The sequence below is a fragment of the Camellia sinensis genome, chromosome 11 (genome assembly GCF_055761805.1).
Source record: "Camellia sinensis isolate YWXY chromosome 11, ASM5576180v1, whole genome shotgun sequence".
Classification (NCBI taxonomy): Eukaryota; Viridiplantae; Streptophyta; class Magnoliopsida; order Ericales; family Theaceae; genus Camellia; species Camellia sinensis.
The window spans coordinates 158,193,412-158,216,092 of NC_138971.1; the positions used below are offsets into that span (position 1 = coordinate 158,193,412).

The 22,681-nt window shown below is 44.4% G+C and overlaps 1 protein-coding gene across 1 annotated transcript in view; it reads left to right on the forward strand.

The window, feature by feature from the left end:
* Window positions 1-372: 372 nt before the first annotated feature.
* The window catches only part of LOC114283804 (protein FAR1-RELATED SEQUENCE 5-like), a 45,556-nt gene continuing 23,247 nt past the window's right edge, over window positions 373-22,681 (forward strand). The window contains exon 1 of the mRNA XM_082895598.1: window positions 373-574. Within this exon, the coding sequence (XP_082751724.1) occupies window positions 373-574 (202 nt within the window). The remainder of the gene's footprint in view (window positions 575-22,681) is intronic.

Sequence of the window (22,681 nt, forward strand, 5' to 3'; positions counted from 1 at the left end):
TGCTCTATAATTGGAACTAGGAGCAGTTTGTGAAGGGCCCGGGAATGTTGCCTTCAAGTTTAATTGAGGTGGGATGCTGATCAAATCTTTTGGTTATAGGACCTCCAAACTACACTCTGTCTGAAGTCATTAATCCTGTGAATAAATTAAAGCTCTTTTCAGCCAAAAGAATTTTGTTTTCACTTCCTAATCAGATGAAACATCTAGAATAACTTCTCCATGCTTAAATTCAGCATTAACTTGCCATTCCTTGATGTTCTTTCTTTTTTTTTCTTCCAATTATCATGCAAGGATTAGCAAAGAACTTGGCTTGAGTAGCTCCTATTAAAATGCCTTTACATGTTGGTCATCTCTTTTGAAATGCCCCCAGGAATGTCAAATAATGCAACTGGCCTGGAGGTTACAGATGCACCAAGCTCATCTGAGATGCATGAATCAGATCCATCTGAGATGCATGAATCAGATTCGTCTGCTGCAACTGCTGCTACTGGTTTGTTGCTGCTACCGCCCTTGTGGTTGATGCTTGCTGGGCTGCTGCTGCTGCAATGTTGCTGTGAGGCGGCTGCTACCAGATGTTGGTCTGCTGGATAAGTTTGTGGATACTTTTCGTGTCGTTTTGCCTGTTTTTGTTAGTTTCATGTTTTCATTTTGTTATCTGTTGTTTGTAATGTGGGTTCACAATTTGGATGTATTTGGGTATTTTAGTGAGTTTACCCTTTTAGGTTTTATACACTACTTCTAAAAGCAGTATCAATAATGTTTTTTTTGCTTGCACATCAACTTTAGGTGATTTCATATCAATGTTATTAGTTTGTAATAGTGGTGCCTGAGGGATGCCTCTTGTAAATCTGTAAATCTTATAAAAATATATAAATTATTTTCATTTGTTTTTGTTGGTAAATGTGTCGCCAAAAGTTTATTTTTGCCCACTCATATTGTGTTGCTAGAAGTGTATTTTTAGCCAATGCCAATTTGTCGTTGCCAAAAGTAAACCTTTATCGACAACAAATCGTCGGCAAATGGCAATATTTACCGACGTAAATGTGTTGCTAAAAGTTTACTTTTGCCCACTCATATTGTGTTACTAAAAGTGTATTTTTTGCCATGCTAATTTGTCGTTGCCAAAAGTGAAGCTTTATCGACAAACAAATCGTAGGCAAATGGCAGCATTTACCGACGAAAATGTGTCGCCAAAAGTTTACTTTTGCCGACGCATATTTTGTTGCTAAAAGTATATTTTTTGCCCATGCAAATTTGTGTCGCGAAAAGTGTCACACAATCATCATATTTGAATGACTTTTACCAACGCAAGGTAAATTGCCGACGATGGATGAAGACTTTTAACGATGACTGTGTTCGTCGCTAAAGGAATTACTTTTACCAACGCAATGATAAGTTCGTTGGCAAAAACTTTTGCCGACTCACTTTTACCTACGGGTTGCCAACGTAGCTTTGTATGTCGGCAAAACTTTTTGCCAACGAATTTTCCCTTTTAGCAACATATTTTGTTGCGTTGCGAAAAATGCAATTTCTTGTAGTGTTGTGTGCATCACATAGTAATCCTAGGCTAATAAACCGGAATAAGAATGCATGTGTTTTCAAAAACTCGATATCATGTTTAGTAGTGGCCGATCTTTGATCGGGTGAGCGGGGGTGCTCATTGCATGACCTTCCCCAATCGTACCCAAGTTCCCGAGCCAAGGCAACTTTGGTGATGACGGACACGTGGCCTTAGGCACGAGTCAGGGTTTCCTAAATTCTCCCAAAATAAAATATTTAGGTGGCGACTCTGTATCTGGCAAAGCAGTCCATGTTTGGCACTTCTTTCTAAAAATCTGTTTTTCAAAACGATTTGTCAGATTTGGACTCTTTGATGATTCATCGGTCTTGCATTGCACTCTGCGAGATTAGATATAGGACCGTGACATTGAGTCCAAACTGTAGTAAGCCCCAATGAACAAAACAGGATTTTCCTAGGACGTTCGGGGACGTCTACAGTTTCTGGCGACTCCGCTGGGGAGTTAGAGAACTTGACTCGAACTCATGATATCTTGTTTTGACTACACTTATGCATCTCTTTGCATTGCATGTGCATTGGTGCGCCTAGGACACCGTGTTTACCGTCTGCTATTCCTGAACGATTTGCCGAAGGCTTGCTTTGAGAAGCTTGCTATAAGGCTGACCAGTTACGGGCTCTGCCACGATGGGAACACAAACCCCGATTTTTACCAAGGCACCCTTTTTGACAATTTGACCTAATGCATATTCGGAATCCATAGTGACCATTCCAAACTAGGACAGGTTGCTTACCCGATTATAGGTTGTTTGAAACCGCTGCGTGCGTAGTGAAACCCTAGCTCCTGACAAAATCGGACAGGGAAACCCTACCCCAACATAGGGGTGTTTTGGCTCTCATTTGCTTGCTATGTGCTGTCAGAGTGTGTCTCTGTAGGGCTGTGTGTATCAGTTTGTAAGTCTGGGTATTAGGCCTGAGGGCATCAATATGTGGGGAATCAGTTTGACCTGAGGGTATCAGTTTACAGGCAGAATCTTGGACAGAATTTAGTAGAGAGCACAGTTATTCGGCTGCTCATATCTGTTTTGATGAAATCAGGCTGAGATGCTGATTGTTTTCTCTTTTGCTAGGGGTAGTCTTGGAACTATAGCTTCAGAAGGCTCCGATATTCCCCGGGTTCATTGGACTTGTGCTGATAGACTTTGTTAGGTCAGAGATTCAATTCAAGGGCAACCAGTGTTCTTTCGCTGAGGCAAGGCAAAAAAAGGCCAGTCAGGGCTCACCGGTTCATCTGATCCGTTAGTCGCCAGTCATATCACTTTTGTTCAGACTCAGCAGACCGTGATGGCATAGGGTTCGGAAGAATTTGTGACCGTGATAGCAGCGTTAAATCAGGGAACTGCCATGCAGGCTGAGACCAGTATTGAAACACAGCGCCTATCTAGGGCGTCTACTGCACATCCAGCCTCGGGATCCCAGCCGAACTTTGATCCACTTCCGCCAGCTGAAGATTTGCATGGTTCGGATCCCTAAGAAGGGTTGGCTCAAGCTCGAGTTTCCACACCCCTGGTGTAGCCTACTGAGAGACTTCAACCCTTTCATGTTAATGAGTTCAATCCGACTGCAGTGAAAATTGAGAACCTTGAGAAGCAATTCAAAAAGGCACAGGGGCTTAACTCCATTCCCGACATTGAGGATGGATACACCGAGGCTGCCATACGGCTCCCAGACAGATTCAAAATGCCACATATTGACCGTTTCGACGGGTCTGGAGATCCTATGGTATGTATCCGGCTTTTCTTGGATGTCCTGAAACTGATGGGTCTGACTAAGCCACAGAAACTCTCTCTGTATGAAAGAACCCTGTCAGGTGTAACAGCCACTTGGTATGCTAGGTTGGAGGATAAAGTGAAGCAAAACTGGAAGGAACTGGCTGAGGCCTTTGTCGATCAGTATTCCTACAATACCCAAGTTGAAATGACCATGCAAGCGCTTGAAACAACCCGCCAGAACCCAACAGAGCCTTTTGTGGAATTTGTTGCAAGGTATAGAGCAAAGACAGCACAGATGACAAATCGCCCTTCTGAGAGGAATCAAGTGCAGATGATGGTGCGAAACCTCGAGCATGATATATTGCAAAATTTGATAGTCGCTCTGCTATTCACTTTCAAAAGTTTGCATGAACTGGAGGTTCAAATCGAGAATGCGTTCAATAGTGGGATCATTCCCAGAACAAGTGAACCGATAAAGAGGGCTTTTGCAGGGAGTACCAACGCTGGTAGTAGCGCTATTCCCAAACCCACTGAAATCAATACAATCACCACAACCGACCCTTTTGCCAATCTAAGCCTACAAACCGCCGGCCCAGCCCGAGCTCAGGGCAGAACTTTCACTTCCCTCTATATGAGCCTGACTAGCGCACTAAAAGTCTTGATGGAAAGAGGGTATCTCAAATCCCTCGATCCTCAACCTCTGCCTGAACCACTCCCAACCAGACCTAATCCCTCTAAGTACTGTGTGTACCATCAGCAGCGCGGTCATGGCACCGACCGTTGCTACCGTCTTCGTCATGAGGTCCAAAATCTCATCGACAATCGGATGATAACTCCACCTTCAGACCTCAATGACCAAACATCTCCTGCCCACCTAAATCTCATCCATATACTGTCATCCACCTATGACCCCAGCGTATACATCACCTCGGCCCATCTACCCAAGCCTGAAGTGTCTATTCCAGAAAGCATGGACTTATGCATGATGGGTGCACCTGAACCCCAATCATCTCAAACCCGTGAACCCACTACTTCCAAGTTGATGAGAATGATTGAAGATTGTAGACACCCCATTTTTGACCGTCCTCAAGACTTGGACGTCACCGTTTGAACACTCGGTGATCATCCATGATTGTGTTTGTTTGGAGTTCCCGGAGGTCTCGGCTCGCGCGCCTTGCCTCAGGATCCCTGAACTCGGCTGTTTAGTGTCTGGTTTTGCACCAAACACTTTTGTTTTGCCTTAGAGGGCCAGGGAATGCCTTGTGAGACATCCCCATACACCACCGGCAGTGGCTGGAGGCCACCGGCTGGTCTTTTTCTTCCATCGGCAATTTTGTTTGCCGGTCGGCACACTGTATTGCCGGTCGGCATAATATGTTGCCGGTCGGCACTGTTTTTTGCCGGAATAGCTTTTTTGGGCAGCCGACCACTGTTCCTCCACTTTTTGGAGATATTTTGTGCCAGCTGTGATAGCTGGCACCAACTCCCTTCCCCTCCATACACGTGTATGGAGGGATTTCCCTCTAGCCAAGCTTGTTGAATAAGCTTTGCAAGAGGGATCCTTATAAGAGGGAGGCTTTCCTCTTGGTTCTAGGTTAGAAAAACAGAAGCAAAAACCAGCCTTAGAGATATAGATACATATTATATCTATACCTCTCTCCCTCTCCCTTCTTGTGTGTGTTTCTTGGCCCAAAAGGTGTGTTTTACCTTACTTTTGCACCATTACACACACTATTACACCTTAGTCCGAGATTGAGGGACTTGGGGGAGTTGTTTCTTGAGTTTTGGACTGGTTTTGATCCAAAGAAGGAGGTTAGGCCATTTGTTCTTCAAGGGTTCTTCAAGGGTGAGCATCTTCCCCTTTATTCCCCAAACTTGCTTTGGTTTTCTACCTATTTTGTTTATTATTTTGGCTCTTGTGTATAACATAAAAAAGACTCATATTTTCCTGCTCTAACACTTTCATTAAGGTCACTTTGTGGTTAGATTGCAAACTCACCCTCTTAGGCCTTGTTTGGCCTATTTTGGTGCCTTTTTGATAAGGTTTTGTTTACTTCAGCATTTTGATCTTTTGATCACCAAAAATCAGTGTATTTTAGTGTCAAAAAAAGTTGGTTTGAAGTCTTGCATAGGGGAGGGACACCCCTCTCCCTTTATGGTTTTGTTTCCTTACTTTTTGAGCTCAAAAGGATAGCATGTGTGCTTGATGTTTCTTGGCTTCATTCCAGCACTTTTTTAGGCATCTTAGGTCATATTTAATCTCTGTTTTTGGTCAAACTTGTGCCTCCTTGCATGCTTGTAATACCTGCTTTGTATTGCTCTATTTTGCTTGGAATTGTATTTCATGATTAGGCCATGATTCTCGTGTGTGTTGGCTTGGTTCTATGAAGCATTTAGCATTGCTTTTCCATGCTTAACATCTGTTGGTTATCAACTTGGTCATGTTTGGCATGCTTGTTAGAGTTGCTTTGTATTTTGGCTTGGAAGCTTTGAGCATTTTGGCCTCTAGCATACATGGTTGTGATTACCCTCTTGATTTGGCATCATCTAGGGTCATATTTTAGTCCGAGAATCATGCTTATATGTGTGCATGCATGGCCTCTTTCATGCCTTGAAGATGTGTCCTCTTATGCCTAAGAATGAGCCTTAGTATATTTACTTCATGGGGGATATCTTAGTTGCCATATTAGGAGCTTCTTGGGGTCCTATCTTGCATGCATAAATTCTTTTTTTGCTTGTTTTGATCATGCCATGAGTGGTCATGATAATGGGGGTGAGTTGTCTCCTTTTTGTGTCTTAACTTTGGGACCATGAATTTGCTTGTTAACATGAGTTGATTGCCTACCATTTTAAGCACCTTTGGTCACTGTTTTGAGGAGGGTAAGGGCCTGCCCCTTTACCACTTCAAGCCCTTTTGCATGCTTGCCCCATGTTTGTTGGATAGTTGTTCCATTAAGCTTTGTGTAGCACATCAATTCCATGGTCAATTTGCTCCATGTTTGCATCATGTTTGTATCTTGTGCGCTTGGTATCATACATTTTGTCATGATAATTGCATATTGCTTGTTGTGTTTTATATCTTGGTGGCATGTTACATTTGAGGCTTTTGAGCATTACATGCATTGCATTTACTTGGTTTGGGGTGTCAAACCAAGTGCGGGAGTCAAGGACCATTCATACTTCAAGTGGTGTAATGTGCCTTGATCCCCGGTCATCGGGACCTTTGACTCCAATTTGATAAGGCTCCGGTTTTCATGTTATTTGTTGCATGCATTTTCATATCAAATAGCAAATTTGATCCATTGAGTCATCATGCACCTTGGATGGCTCAAAGATCGAAGGTCATGCTTCTTTGAGTTCGAAATATGATAAGAAGTAGGACCATGCTTACATGTGTCCAAGAACCCCATGCCATGCACTGTCTGTTCTCTGTTTTGCTGTCAAATTGTCTGCTGCAGGAAGTTTCTGCCGACCGGCAGAATTTAGTGCCGACCGGCACTATCTGGAGTGCCGATGAATCTGATAAAGTGCCGACGGGAATTTTGGAGTGCCGGTGGCAATTCTGTCTGGCCGGTGGTGCTCTGCAGGATGCAGAGAGCTTGTTCCAGCACTTTGGAAATTTTCAGAAAGACAAGACAGTACAAACAGAGGCGACAAGAGTGTAGCACGAGTTTTCCGGGCAGGACGGATTCGAGCATGCATCATCTGCGCGCCCCGAGGCAGAGGCTGTGGCCACCCTCTTTATTCTTTTGCTTCCTCTTTTTAATTAAATAGGAATTTTTTGTAATAATTTTATTTGTTCATTATTTTGGGACTGTAATATTAATTCGAACCCTCTGAGTGAGGATAAACATGTAATAAGTGTGGGTGAGTGCGTGTATGTCTTCCAATCCCCATTTCTTTCTTCCCTTTTATTTACCAGCTTATGATGGTAGATTAGGGCATTTTTGAAATTAGCATACCTTATGATATGCATGCGTGCATTCATGCATCTGTTAACATGCACCGGGCTCGGTACATCATGCTAGACGCATTCGTATTTTCAAATTCCAAAATTGAATACATGAATTAGTTGGTTACATATCATATGCCATATCTAGGTTAACCGAGCCTAACTAAAATTGCACCTTGTATGTGTTGCATTAGGCAAAATAACATGAACTAGGACATGCATGTTTGCTAACTAGTTTACTGTTTTGGCACGGAGTACAATGTAAGTATTTTTTTGCTTTAGCATCCAGTATGCGTGTGAATGTTGCCATGACAGTATGATTACCATGAGGCTAGCTGCTTATGTGATATAACTGCTTGAATGCCTGTGGATGGAGGTTGAATTACCTAAATTGGAATAATGCATTAAAACTGTGAGTTTTAAGCCCACTAGATAGTGGCAAAATCATCTTTTCCTAAAAGCCCACTTGAAGGTGGCAAAACCTACATTTTAGCCTACTTACGAGTAGCAAACCATTTTCAAAACGAACATAAAATGTTTTATTTCCAATTTGGGCGATTCGGTCTATACTTGTTTGCTGCGCGCATAACATAGTAATTCTAGGCTAATAATTGGTTATAAGAACACGTAAAGTTTTCAAAATCGGATATCACGGTTAGTAGAGGCCGGTCTTCGGACCGGGCGAAAGGGGGTGCTCATAGCTGACCTTCCCCGATCGTACCCGAGCTCCCGAGCCGAGACAACTCCGGTGATGACGGACACGTGGCCTTCGGCACCGAGTCAGGGTTTCCTAAATTCTCCCATTTTAAAATATTTAGGTGGCGACTCTATATCTGGCAAAGCAGTCCATGTTTGGCACTACTTTTTCAAAAATCTGTTTCTCAAAACGATTTGCCAGATTTGGACTCTTTGGTTCAGATTAAGAACCGTGACTCAAATCGAGTCCGAACTGTAGCACGAGGTCCCACGCGGGCGACGTCTACAGTTTCTGGCGACTCTGCTGGGGATTTTAGAGAGCTTGACTCGAACTCGTGATATCCTGTTTTGATCTCATTTATGTGTTTCTTTGCATTGCATGTGCATTGGTGCGCCTAGGAACACAGTGTTTGCCATCTGCCATTCCTGAACGGTTTGCCGGAGGCTTGTCTTGTCAAGGCATGTCCATAAGGCTGACCGGCTATGGGCTCTGACAGTATGGGAACACAAACCCCGGTTTTACCGGGGCACCCTTTTTGACCATTCGACCTAGTGCATATTCGGAATCCATAGTGACCATTCCAAGCTAGGACAGGTTGCTTACCCGATTATAGGTTGTTTGAAACCACTGCGTGCGTAGTGAAACCCTAGCTCCTGACAAAATAGGACAGGGAAACCCTACCCCAACATAGGGGTGTTTTGGCTCTCTCTTACTTGCTATGTGCTTTTAGAGTGTATCTCTATAGGAATGCATATATCAGTTTGCAAGTTTGGGCATCAGGCCTGTGGGCATCAGTATTTGGGGAATCAGTTTTACCTGAGGGTATCAATTTTGGGACAGATATTTGGGGAACAGTGATCAGTATTGAGCACAGTCATTCCACTATGATCATATCCGAGCTGAGATGCTGTCTGTTTTCTCTTTTTCAAGGGTAGTCCTGGAACCATAGCTTCAGAAGGCTCTGATATCCCCGGGGTGCATTGGACTAGTGTTGATAGACTTTGTTAGGTCAGAAATTCAATTCAAGGGCAACCAGTGTTCTTTCGCTGAGGCAAGGCAAAGAAGGGCCAAACAGGGCTCATTGGTTCATCTGATCTGACAGTCACCAGCCACATCACCTTTGTTCGGACTCAGCAAACCATGATGGCACAGGGTTCAGAAGAATTTGTGGCCGTGATAGCAGCGTTAAATCAGGGAACTGTCATGCAGGCTGAGACCAGTATTGAAACGCAGCGCCCACCTGGGGTATCTGCCTCACATCCAGCTTTGGAACCCCAGCCAAACTTTGACCCACTTCCGCCGGTTGAAGATTTGCAGTGTCTGAATTCTCGGGAAAGGTTGACTCAAGATCAGGTGCTCAGACCCCTGGTGCAGCCTACTGAGAGGCTTCGACCCTTTCATGTTAATGAGCTCAACCCGACTACAGTGAAGATTGCTAACCTTGAGAAGCAATTCAAAAAGGCCCAGGGCCTTAACTCCATTCCCGACATTGAGGATGGGCACACCGAGGCTGCCGTTCGGCTCCCAGACAGATTCAAAATGCCATGTATTGACCGTTTCGACGGGTCTGGAGATCCAATGGTACATATCCGACTTTTCTTGGATGTCCTAAAGCCAATGGGACTGACTAAGCCACAGAAACTCTCTCTATATGGAAGAACCCTGTCGGGTGTAGCAGCCACTTGGTACACTAAGTTGGAGGACAAAGTGAAGCAAGACTGGGAAGAATTGGCTAAGGCCTTTGTTGATCAGTATTCCTACAATACCCAAGTTGAAATGACCATGCAAGAGCTTGAAACAACCCGCCAGAACCCAACAGAGCCTTTTATGGAATTTGTAGCAAGGTGGAGGGCAAAGGCAGCACAGATGACAGATCGCCCTTCTGAGAGGGATCAAGTGCAAATGATGGTGCGAAACCTCGAGCATGATATGTTGCAAAAATTGATAGTCGCTCCATTATTCACTTTCAAAAGTTTGCATGAACTGGGGGTTCAGGTCGAGAATGCGTTCAACAGCGGGATCATTCCCAGAACAAGGGGACCGACAAAGAGGGTGATTTCAGGGAGTACCAATGCTGGTAGTAGCGTCATTCCCAAACCCACCGAGATGAATGCAGTCGCCACAGCCAACCCTTTTGCCAAACCAAGCCTACAAACAGCCGGCCCAGCCCGAGCTCAGGGCAGAACTTTCACTCCCCTCTATATGAGCCTGACTAGCACACTAAAAGCCTTGATGGAAAAAGGGCATCTCAAACCCCTCGATCCTCAACCTCTTCCCAACCCACTCCCAGCCAGACATAACCCCGCCAAGTACTGTGTGTACCATCAGCAGCGCGGTCATGGCACCGACCGTTGCTACCGCCTTCGTCATGAGGTCCAGAATCTCATCGACAACCGGACGATAGCTCCACCTTCAGACCCTAACAACCAAACATCTCCTGCCTACCTCAATCACATCCACATACTACTGTCCACCTTTGACCCCAGCATATACATCACCCCGGCCCATCTACCCAAGCCTGAGGTGTTCATCCCAGAAAGCATGGACTTATGCATGATGGGTGCATCTGAACCCCAATTATCTCAAACCCATGAACCCACTACTTCTGAGCTGATGAAGATGATCGAAGATCTTCAGAGAACTGTGGCAGATCTAGCCTTTGGGGTTTTGGCCCCATCATCAACCACATCACGTACCAGGGAGTTCATGTCTAAAGGCTCCCCAACTTTGGGACGGGTTGCATTGGAAGAAGGCCGATCTCTCGACAAAGTGGAAGCGACTGGTAAGAACAAGGTAGGAGCAGGCAATGGTCCCCATGAACACCTTCAGTGGGATATTGAGGCTTTGAAAGCTGAGGGACTGAACAAAGAGCAAGTCCTCGCAGTTGTCACAAAAACTGTGGATGACACTTTCGCCACTCAGAATGAGAGCAGTCTGAATCAAGGGGCAAGCCGGGAGAAGCGCCTTTGTACCAGGAATGTTCCCTTCAGCCCTAATCCCGTGCTCGGAATCGATCAGCAAACCCAGTCAACGCCTGCCAATCCCTTTGCTGGTGCATCCAGCAAAACTCCACAAACCTCAAAACACCCACCTCGAGGCCAGAGGGTGTTCGCACCACTGTACATGTCTCTATCAGCGGCCTTGAGGGTCCTGATTAGAGAGGGGGATCTGAAACCCCTGGAGCCGCAACCACTGCCGGATAGACTTCCTCACTCCCATGATCCGACCAAGTACTGTGCCTTTCATCAGCAAGTCGGCCATGTCACTGATGGTTGTTTTCGTCTTCGCCACGAAATACAAGATCTGATTGACAATAAGGTCATCGTCGCACCAACTCAGCAAAGTCTATTGGCATTGGATCAGTGAACTTGGGGGATAATGTGAATATGTGATCGGGGGATGAACCACCTGTGAGCGGCGCTCAGTTTACTCCGGATGTGGCGTTTGGCACGCACTGTTTCGAGCATTTTACGAATGCTAGTTGTTGTGTTTTCTGACTTGGGTATTGGGTCAGTCTTCTCAATTTGTATTGAGTCAGTCTTTTCATACTGAGTCAGTCGGGTCTGTCTTGTTGTATCGAGTCAGTCCTGTTTTGTTAAAGTCGGGTGATTCCGGGGGTGTTACTTCGGATATCACTATTTTGCTTTATGTTTGTCCTTTTGAGTCTGTTTCTGCCGTGTGCCAGTTGTGCCAGAAGTTTGAATGAAATGACAGTGCTCTTTGCCTGCCTTTTCTGTGCCTTTGAAGTCATTGTAATGACCTAAGTTTTCCAAAACTTTTTTTTTCGAAACATTATGATAAAAACAAAGAGGAAGGAATTCCTTGGGTTTTGCAAAATTTAATCAATTGAGAGAAAGAGAGGCATGCTTGTTAATGTGAGTACTGAGAAGGATCCTCACTTGATCCAGATTGGTCCCATACTGTCTTCAGCACGAGCGATCTGTCGCTTTCTTAAAAACTTTCAAAAACAAAATGTCTTGCGCGGTCCTGCAATGACCTGTGTGGAATCGCTCTTGAGATTGTGCAGCCTAGGATCGCTCTCAGCCTCGAGACTCGACCCCTCATTTTCAAACCTTGAACTTGGATTCAGAAGGTTCAACGATCAACCACAATGTGAAGCCTGTGTGGCCTGATTTGAAGCAGCCCATGAATTAGGGGCAGGGAAGTCAGACCAAGAAGATCATATGTCATCAAAAGAAGCTTGCAAAGCTAGATCAGAAGTATCCCTGGAACTAGGGGCAAAAATGCCAGATGTGCTCGAAGAACCGAAGATTGGTCGTCCTGCAAATCAATGAAGACCGGCAAGAACGCCAAATCCTAGAGGGAGGAAAGAGAAAGTATTGTTAAAGAAAAATTGAGTTCCGATCTACAACACTAGGGGCAAATCCAGCCCCCATGGGATGGACTCCTGCATTGTCAGCGAACAACAGTCACTCTCCTGGATTCAGACGGATTCGAGATCTCAGAACCATTTGACATGGACAAAGCTACACTTTTACCCTTGAGAGGCTCGCTGGGCCAAAAACCCGGAAGGGTGACCCAGGCAAAAGTTAGAGCAAGAAAAAAAAAAGAAAGAACAAAAAAAAAGAAGGAGAAAAATGCAAAAGAAAATGGAATGAAGAAAATGCAAAAAAAACAAAAAAATCAAAAAGAAATGAAAAGAATTGAAAAGAAAAGAAAAACAAAGCTCGCAAGGTCGAAAACTCGCGACGGGCGCCTTGGCGAAAGTTAGAGCCTAAAAAAGGAGAGGTTAATACCCGAGTGTACCTTAACCCCGAACTACGTAAGGCTTGATTCCCATGTTTGGGATACGTAGGCAACTTCATTCTGAAGTCCAGCCGTAAAATACTTCAAATTCAACTTGTGTCCATGTGATGGTTCTAGTCATCTTTGTCTTTTCTGTATCCGGGAGTTCGGTTGCAATCATCGCTCTGAGGACTGATTACAATACACTACGGGGCTATTTAGACAAGGGGCAACTTTCCGTTGCCATTCAACGCGCTGCGGTGCCGTGCAAACAAGGGGCAACTTTCCGTTGCCATGTAGCTCTCTTCGAGAAAGGGGCCAATTTCCCTCCAAATCCGAGGTTGTGCATCTCAAGAGTGGGTTCCGTGCTTGTTAAGCATTGGCCGTTTGTAAAAATAGTTTTTGAGAATTTTTACTGAAGTTGACTACTTTTCTCGAAAATTGTTCCATCTTTTCCAAAAACTGGACCATTTCTTGGACCCAAAAAAGGAAAATTTTCAGTGCTCATAGCCTGACTTGCATGATTTTCAAATCAAAAATCGAACAAGTGTGTTAATCTAACTCTCATATTGGTCAAAATTGTTTTCGTAGAAACCAAAACAAAAAATGGTCAAAATGATGAACTAGGGGCACAGTTGAGTCAGGCTTCCTGTCTTTCTCCCGTTGTCAATGCATCTGCTAGAAAGGGCACTCTACCTGCCAGAAAAGGGCACCACTGAAGCTGACCGCAAAAGGGCAGAAGGCTCTCACATCCTCCACGCAACGAGGTATCAAGCCAAGTGCGAAGCACGAACGGGAACGGATCAAGATATTCCACTCCTTTGTTTGGACAGATCTGATCATGTCCAAACTCCCCAGCAGAGCATCGTCAACCGATGTCAGCTACAGATCTGCTACCCGTCCAGTTGTAGCACAGCCCCTCTCTGGGAGAAACTCACTGTTGTGAACAAGAAGAAGAATCTAGCGGAATGCTAGGGGCAAGAGCCTACAACTTTCTGTTTATCCATCAACCACCCAGGGAAGGGATTTAAAATGAGAGATTGAAGAATAGAGAGATGTGCGCTGAGAGAAAAAAGTGAGAAAAGGGCTTTTTCAGAAAAACAGAGCCTGAGGGCCGAGCGATGTAAGAATCACAAATGAGAGAGGGTGGGAAACAATACTTGGGGAAACAGGCTCCATGTGCACATTTGAGTCTTGTGTTTTATTTTGTCTGTCTCGATTCTTGTTTTGAGTCGCTTCGAGTGTTACTCGATGTGTTTAGGTTGTTTACCTTTGTTTTTCCCTTGTCGATTCGTTTTGGCTGTGGCCAGTCGTCGGCTCAATACCCGGTTAAGAACTCATTTCTCAATTTCCAAAAAAATCATGTTGTGCTCAGAGTGCTGTGCCATTCTCCACATTTGTGCAAAACAATATTTGTTCTTTCATAAAACGGCAGGGTCCACCCCCGATAAGTGTGAACAGTAGAACAAAGACCTATCTGAAGCTATGTAGGTTCCAGACTGCAAAGCAAAAGAAAAAGGAAAATTCGGAGCATCTTAGGGTGTTCCAGCTTTGGCAAGATCCGAGACTGCATTCCAGGTGCACCTTCTCAGGCCTCACCATCTCTCTGGAGTATGAGTGTATCTCGACCCCAAGTGTAAGCCTGCTTCAAGTCAGAATGGCAATTAAAGCAGCAGCAGATGTTATCTCTTGCCAACATAAACAGGGTGTCCCCTTTTGAGCTGAGCGTATTACAAAGTCCTCCGAAAGGTAAATCGGAGGCACCAGAGTACGTGTTTGATACCCTTCCGTTGCATAGAATGTGCACTTTTGTATACACTTCTGTGACATGCGTGCCGCATATCGTTATGATTCATGCACAGAATATGCTTGCTTTCGATTCTGCATAGAATTTGCTTTCAATATTGCATAGAATATGCTCCTGTTTCTTGCATAGAAAATGCTCGTATCTCTTGCATAGCAAATGTTCGTATCTTTTGCATAGAAAATGCACTCTTCCATATTTGCATAGAAAATGCACCTCATTTGCATAGAACATGCATTCACTCGCGCTATCATGCGCACCTTACTTGCACTTGTTAGTGCATTGTATTTTGTTCGCGCTATTTTGCGCATCGCACTTGTTAGTGCATTACATTTTGTTCGCGCTATTTTGCGCATCGCACTGTTTTGTGCATTAAATTTCCTTCGCGCTATTTTGCGCATCGCACTATTTTGTGCATTGCATTTGTTCGCGCTATCTTGCGCACCTCAATTGCACTTGTTAGTGCATTGCATTTCTTCGCGTTATTTTGCGCATCGCACTGTTTTGTGCATCACATTTCCTTCGCGCTATTTTGCGCATCGCACTATTTTGTGCATTGCATTTGTTCGCGCTATCTTGCGCACCTCAATTGCACTTGTTAGTGCATTGCATTTGTTCGCGCTATCTTGCGCACCTCAATTGCACTTGTTAGTGCATTGCATTTCTTCGCGCTATTTTGCGCATCGCACTGTTTTGTGCATCACATTTCCTTCGCGCTATTTTGCGCATCGCACTATTTTGTGCATTGCATTTGTTCGCGCTATCTTGCGCACCTCAATTGCACTTGTTAGTGCATTGCATTTGTTCGCGCTATCTTGCGCACCTCAATTGCACTTGTTAGTGCATTGCATTTCTTCGCGCTATTTTGCGCATCGCACTGTTTTGTGCATCACATTTCCTTCGCGCTATTTTGCGCATCGCACTATTTTGTGCATTGCATTTGTTCGCGCTATCTTGCGCACCTCAATTGCACTTGTTAGTGCATTGCATTTGTTCGCGCTATTTTGCGCATCGCACTGTTTTGTGCATTGCATTTGTTCGCGCCATTTTGCGCATCGCACTATTTTGTGCATTGCATTTGTTCGCGCTATCTTGCGCACCTTACTTGCACTTGTTAGTGCATTGTATTTTGTTCGCGCTGTTCTGCGCATCGCACTGTTTTGTGCATTTCAAACTATCGCACTGTTTTGTGCATTGTATTGTTCGCGCTGTTCTGCGCATTGCACTGTTTTGTGCATTTCAAAATTGTTCGCGCTGTTCTGCGCATCGCACTGTTTTGTGCACCTCAATTGCATCTAGCATGCATTCTATCGCGCTATCTTGCGCACCTCACATGTACTTGTTAGTACATTGCATTGTTTTGCATACGAACCGGCTTCGCGAAGCGTGTAAGTCCAATTTTCAAAATTTTGCATTCCGTGTGGCATACGTGTCACACATGCATACATTTAATACCCACGGTCTGGCGAGACCTTAAACACGCACGGTCTGGCGAGACCTTAAACATGCACGGTCTGGCGAGACCTTAAACACGCACGGTCTAGGAGACCTTAAATCCTTTGGAGGTGCGAAACCTTCAGCGCATTGTCACGCGTCTTGTAAATACCCCCATGGTCTGGCGAGACCTTAAACACGCACGGTCTGGCGAGACCTTAAACACGCACGGTCTAGGAGACCTTAAATCCTTGGAAGGTGCAAGACCTTTATTGCATTGGTGTGCACACTATTGCTTTGTACATATCTTAAGCCGCGTGTTGTCGCGCATCTCATGCAACATGCATTTCACTTGCATCATTTGCATTTCACAAAAAAACAAAAAAAAACATGCATTGTCATGCATACATTTTGCATTCCGGTCTAGGAGACCTTAAATCCTCTGAAGGTGCAATTCCTTCGGTGTTCGTCGTGCCCGAACGACTTTTCGATGGTCTGGTAAAGCCATCCGTCTGTGCTTGCGATGAGTTCCTAGAAGACCAACTGGGACGGTGGAAACTAGAGTTCGAACGGCTTATGCCTAGAACGCAAAGGTTCGGGAGTTCCGAGACTAAAGTCTGGTTTAAATACCCAGAGGTTTACCCTCGGCTTGAAATCTGTATGGAAGCCCCATAGGTTGAGGCGGCATGTCTACGCCTCAGTTCTGGATACTGAACCAACCTAGTATATCACCCTGTTGATAAGATAGGGAAAGTTGCAAGCATAGTCATTGCATATTTGCATTGTCTTGCATTTGCATTGTAGTTTGCATGCATTCATTGCATCACCTTCCGCCTTTGGCTTGCGCCTTTCCAGGTTGAGCTTGGTCTGGTATGTGCCCTTACATTTCATGTTAAAACACAATTCTGTATGTGTATCGCGCCGATTCCACGTTGATATGTTGGTTGAGGGTTGCGGCACCTTTTCTGTGTTACACATGGCTCGTACGTGTGCATGCCTTTCCTAGGCAAGATTTGGTTTGGCTTGTATGCCATATCCATTGTATCCATTCCATTGCATATTTGTAGATATTGCATTGTAGATTGTATGCATTCATTGCATCACCTTCCGCCTTTGGCTTGCGCCTTTCCATGTTGAGCTTGGTCTGGTATGTGCCCTTACTTTTCATGTTAGAACGCAGTTCTGTATGTGTATCGCGCCGATTCCACGTTGATATGTTGGTTGAGGGTTGCGGCACCTTTTCTGTGTTACACATGGCTTGTATGTATGCATGCCTTTCCTAGGCAAGATTTGGTTTGGCCTGCGTGCCATATCCACCCATTACATTGTAGTGTAATGTTTGCATCCGGCATTAGGATCGTAGTCCTTTCTCCAGCGGGTTGTTTCCCCACTTATGTCAATTCCACCCAATACTTGTTCTTGTGTCTGTCTACAATACTCATAGTTCAGTTGACCGTTCTATGGTAGACAGACTTGTTACCTCCATCAATCTATTTGACATAGGTGTGGTTTCGAACCGCTCGTGATTGGATCACGATTCAAATGCTTTGCATATAGCTTGCATTGTTTCAAATGCTTTGCATGTTTATTTGCATTGTTTATACATTGTTTTGTATATATTGCATATCGTCTTGCATCCATTTTGCATTGTCATGCATGTCGCTAACCATATTGTACCTGTTAAGTTTGTTTTCTTTGCAGGCACGATATTGTATGTACGGTTCATTTGAAGCTGGTGCAACTAGACGAGCCGCACAGGTATTTTATCTCCGAGTGAGACGTATTGAGAATTCCATAATTCTCTTACATCCTTTCTGCATTGTAGTGTAATTTGGTATGCTAGCTTAAAATTGTCGCATGTTTGCTTCATTACAGCTTTCTTAGCATGATCATAAGTTATGCTCGGCTCTCTGCATTGTCTTGCATTTCGCCCCTGCCTTCGGGCGCATATCTTATTTGTCTTGTATGTTTGTCTGAGTCTTCGGCCTTGTCAAAAATGGGTCGTCTCTGGGCTTTGACATTCACTCCCGTCATTGTTATGACTTTCGAGTTCTGTCAAAGAGGGGCAACTGTAGACACCCCATTTTTGACCGTCCTCAAGACTTGGACGTCACCGTTTGAACACTCGGTGATCATCCATGATTGTGTTTGTTTGGAGTTCCCGGAGGTCTCGGCTCGCGCGCCTTGCCTCAGGATCCCCGAACTCGGCTGTTTAGTGTCTGGTTTTGCACCAAACACTTTTGTTTTGCCTTAGAGGGGCAGGGAATGCCTTGTGAGACATCCCCATACACCACCGGCAGTGGCTGGAGGCCACCGGCTGGTCTTTTTCTTCCATCGGCAATTTTGTTTGCCGGTCGGCACACTGTATTGCCGGTCGGCATAATATGTTGCCGGTCGGCACTGTTTTTTGCCGGAATAGCTTTTTTGGGCAGCCGACCACTGTTCCTCCACTTTTTGGAGATATTTTGTGCCAGCTGTGATAGCTGGCACCAACTCCCTTCCCCTCCATACACGTGTATGGAGGGATTTCCCTCTAGCCAAGCTTGTTGAATAAGCTTTGCAAGAGGGATCCTTATAAGAGGGAGGCTTTCCTCTTGGTTCTAGGTTAGAAAAACAGAAGCAAAAACCAGCCTTAGAGATATAGATACATATTATATCTATACCTCTCTCCCTCTCCCTTCTTGTGTGTGTTTCTTGGCCCAAAAGGTGTGTTTTACCTTACTTTTGCACCATTACACACACTATTACACCTTAGTCCGAGATTGAGGGACTTGGGGGAGTTGTTTCTTGAGTTTTGGACTGGTTTTGATCCAAAGAAGGAGGTTAGGCCATTTGTTCTTCAAGGGTTCTTCAAGGGTGAGCATCTTCCCCTTTATTCCCCAAACTTGCTTTGGTTTTCTACCTATTTTGTTTATTGTTTTGGCTCTTGTGTATAACATAAAAAAGACTCATATTTTCCTGCTCTAACACTTTCATTAAGGTCACTTTGTGGTTAGATTGCAAACTCACCCTCTTAGGCCTTGTTTGGCCTATTTTGGTGCCTTTTTGATAAGGTTTTGTTTACTTCAGCATTTTGATCTTTTGATCACCAAAAATCAGTGTATTTTAGTGTCAAAAAAAGTTGGTTTGAAGTCTTGCATAGGGGAGGGACACCCCTCTCCCTTTATGGTTTTGTTTCCTTACTTTTTGAGCTCAAAAGGATAGCATGTGTGCTTGATGTTTCTTGGCTTCATTCCAGCACTTTTTTAGGCATCTTAGGTCATATTTAATCTCTGTTTTTGGTCAAACTTGTGCCTCCTTGCATGCTTGTAATACCTGCTTTGTATTGCTCTATTTTGCTTGGAATTGTATTTCATGATTAGGCCATGATTCTCGTGTGTGTTGGCTTGGTTCTATGAAGCATTTAGCATTGCTTTTCCATGCTTAACATCTGTTGGTTATCAACTTGGTCATGTTTGGCATGCTTGTTAGAGTTGCTTTGTATTTTGGCTTGGAAGCTTTGAGCATTTTGGCCTCTAGCATACATGGTTGTGATTACCCTCTTGATTTGGCATCATCTAGGGTCATATTTTAGTCCGAGAATCATGCTTATATGTGTGCATGCATGGCCTCTTTCATGCCTTGAAGATGTGTCCTCTTATGCCTAAGAATGAGCCTTAGTATATTTACTTCATGGGGGATATCTTAGTTGCCATATTAGGAGCTTCTTGGGGTCCTATCTTGCATGCATAAATTCTTTTTTTGCTTGTTTTGATCATGCCATGAGTGGTCATGATAATGGGGGTGAGTTGTCTCCTTTTTGTGTCTTAACTTTGGGACCATGAATTTGCTTGTTAACATGAGTTGATTGCCTACCATTTTAAGCACCTTTGGTCACTGTTTTGAGGAGGGTAAGGGCCTGCCCCTTTACCACTTCAAGCCCTTTTGCATGCTTGCCCCATGTTTGTTGGATAGTTGTTCCATTAAGCTTTGTGTAGCACATCAATTCCATGGTCAATTTGCTCCATGTTTGCATCATGTTTGTATCTTGTGCGCTTGGTATCATACATTTTGTCATGATAATTGCATATTGCTTGTTGTGTTTTATATCTTGGTGGCATGTTACATTTGAGGCTTGTGAGCATTACATGCATTGCATTTACTTGGTTTGGGGTGTCAAACCAAGTGCGGGAGTCAAGGACCATTCATACTTCAAGTGGTGTAATGTGCCTTGATCCCCGGTCATCGGGACCTTTGACTCCAATTTGATAAGGCTCCGGTTTTCATGTTATTTGTTGCATGCATTTTCATATCAAATAGCAAATTTGATCCATTGAGTCATCATGCACCTTGGATGGCTCAAAGATCGAAGGTCATGCTTCTTTGAGTTCGAAATATGATAAGAAGTAGGACCATGCTTACATGTGTCCAAGAACCCCATGCCATGCACTGTCTGTTCTCTGTTTTGCTGTCAAATTGTCTGCTGCAGGAAGTTTCTGCCGACCGGCAGAATTTAGTGCCGACCGGCACTATCTGGAGTGCCGATGAATCTGATAAAGTGCCGACGGGAATTTTGGAGTGCCGGTGGCAATTCTGTCTGGCCGGTGGTGCTCTGCAGGATGCAGAGAGCTTGTTCCAGCACTTTGGAAATTTTCAGAAAGACAAGACAGTACAAACAGAGGCGACAAGAGTGTAGCACGAGTTTTCCGGGCAGGACGGATTCGAGCATGCATCATCTGCGCGCCCCGAGGCAGAGGCTGTGGCCACCCTCTTTATTCTTTTGCTTCCTCTTTTTAATTAAATAGGAATTTTTTGTAATAATTTTATTTGTTCATTATTTTGGGACTGTAATATTAATTCGAACCCTCTGAGTGAGGATAAACATGTAATAAGTGTGGGTGAGTGCGTGTATGTCTTCCAATCCCCATTTCTTTCTTCCCTTTTATTTACCAGCTTATGATGGTAGATTAGGGCATTTTTGAAATTAGCATACCTTATGATATGCATGCGTGCATTCATGCATCTGTTAACATGCACCGGGCTCGGTACATCATGCTAGACGCATTCGTATTTTCAAATTCCAAAATTGAATACATGAATTAGTTGGTTACATATCATATGCCATATCTAGGTTAACCGAGCCTAACTAAAATTGCACCTTGTATGTGTTGCATTAGGCAAAATAACATGAACTAGGACATGCATGTTTGCTAACTAGTTTACTGTTTTGGCACGGAGTACAATGTAAGTATTTTTTTGCTTTAGCATCCAGTATGCGTGTGAATGTTGCCATGACAGTATGATTACCATGAGGCTAGCTGCTTATGTGATATAACTGCTTGAATGCCTGTGGATGGAGGTTGAATTACCTAAATTGGAATAATGCATTAAAACTGTGAGTTTTAAGCCCACTAGATAGTGGCAAAATCATCTTTTCCTAAAAGCCCACTTGAAGGTGGCAAAACCTGCATTTTAGCCTACTTACGAGTAGCAAACCATTTTCAAAACGAACATAAAATGTTTTATTTCCAATTTGGGCGATTCGGTCTATACTTGTTTGCTGCGCGCATAACATAGTAATTCTAGGCTAATAATTGGTTATAAGAACACGTAAAGTTTTCAAAATCGGATATCACGGTTAGTAGAGGCCGGTCTTCGGACCGGGCGAAAGGGGGTGCTCATAGCTGACCTTCCCCGATCGTACCCGAGCTCCCGAGCCGAGACAACTCCGGTGATGACGGACACGTGGCCTTCGGCACCGAGTCAGGGTTTCCTAAATTCTCCCATTTTAAAATATTTAGGTGGCGACTCTGTATCTGGCAAAGCAGTCCATGTTTGGCACTACTTTTTCAAAAATCTGTTTCTCAAAACGATTTGCCAGATTTGGACTCTTTGGTTCAGATTAAGAACCGTGACTCAAATCGAGTCCGAACTGTAGCACGAGGTCCCACGCGGGCGACGTCTACAAAGATCTTCAAAGAACTGTGACAGATTTAGCCTTTGGGATATTGGCTCTGTCATCAACCACACCACATACCGGGAATTTCATATCAAAAGGCTCCCCAATCTTGGGACGGGCTGCATTTGAAGAAAGCCAAACCCTTGGCAAAGTGGAGGTGAGTGGAAAGAACAAGGTGGGGGCGGGCATGGATCCCCATAAACATTTTCTGTTGGCTGTTGAGGCTTTGAAAGCTAAGGGACGGAACAAAGAGCAAGTCCTCACAGTTGTTGCAAAAATTGTGGATGGCACTTTTGCCACTCGAGTTAGGGACAGTTTGAATCAAGGGGCAAGCCGGGAGAAGGGCCGTTGTACCAGGAATGTTCTTTTTAGCTCTAATCCTGTGCTCGGAAGAGATCAGCAAACTCAGTCAGCACCTGCCAATCCCTTTGCTGGTGTGTCCAGCAAAAATCCACAAACCTTGAAGTCCCAACCCCAAGGTCAGAGGGTCTTCCATGCCCTCTATATGCCTTTGTCCAAAGCTCTCCAAATCCTTGTTGGACAAGGCCATCTCAAACCCCTTAAGCCTCGGCCTCTCCCGAATCCTCCTCTGGCTACGCATGATGTTGCCTAGTAATGTGCCTTCCATCAACAAACCGGTCATGGCACTGACAATTGCTTTCGTCTTTGCCACGAAGTGCAAGATTTGATTGACAACGAGGTCATCGTCGCACCACGTCCTGCAAAGTCTATCGGCACTGGATCAGTGAAGTTGGGGGATAGTACGAGTATGTGATCGAGGGATGAACCACCTACAGGCGGTGCTTAGTTTACTCCAGATGT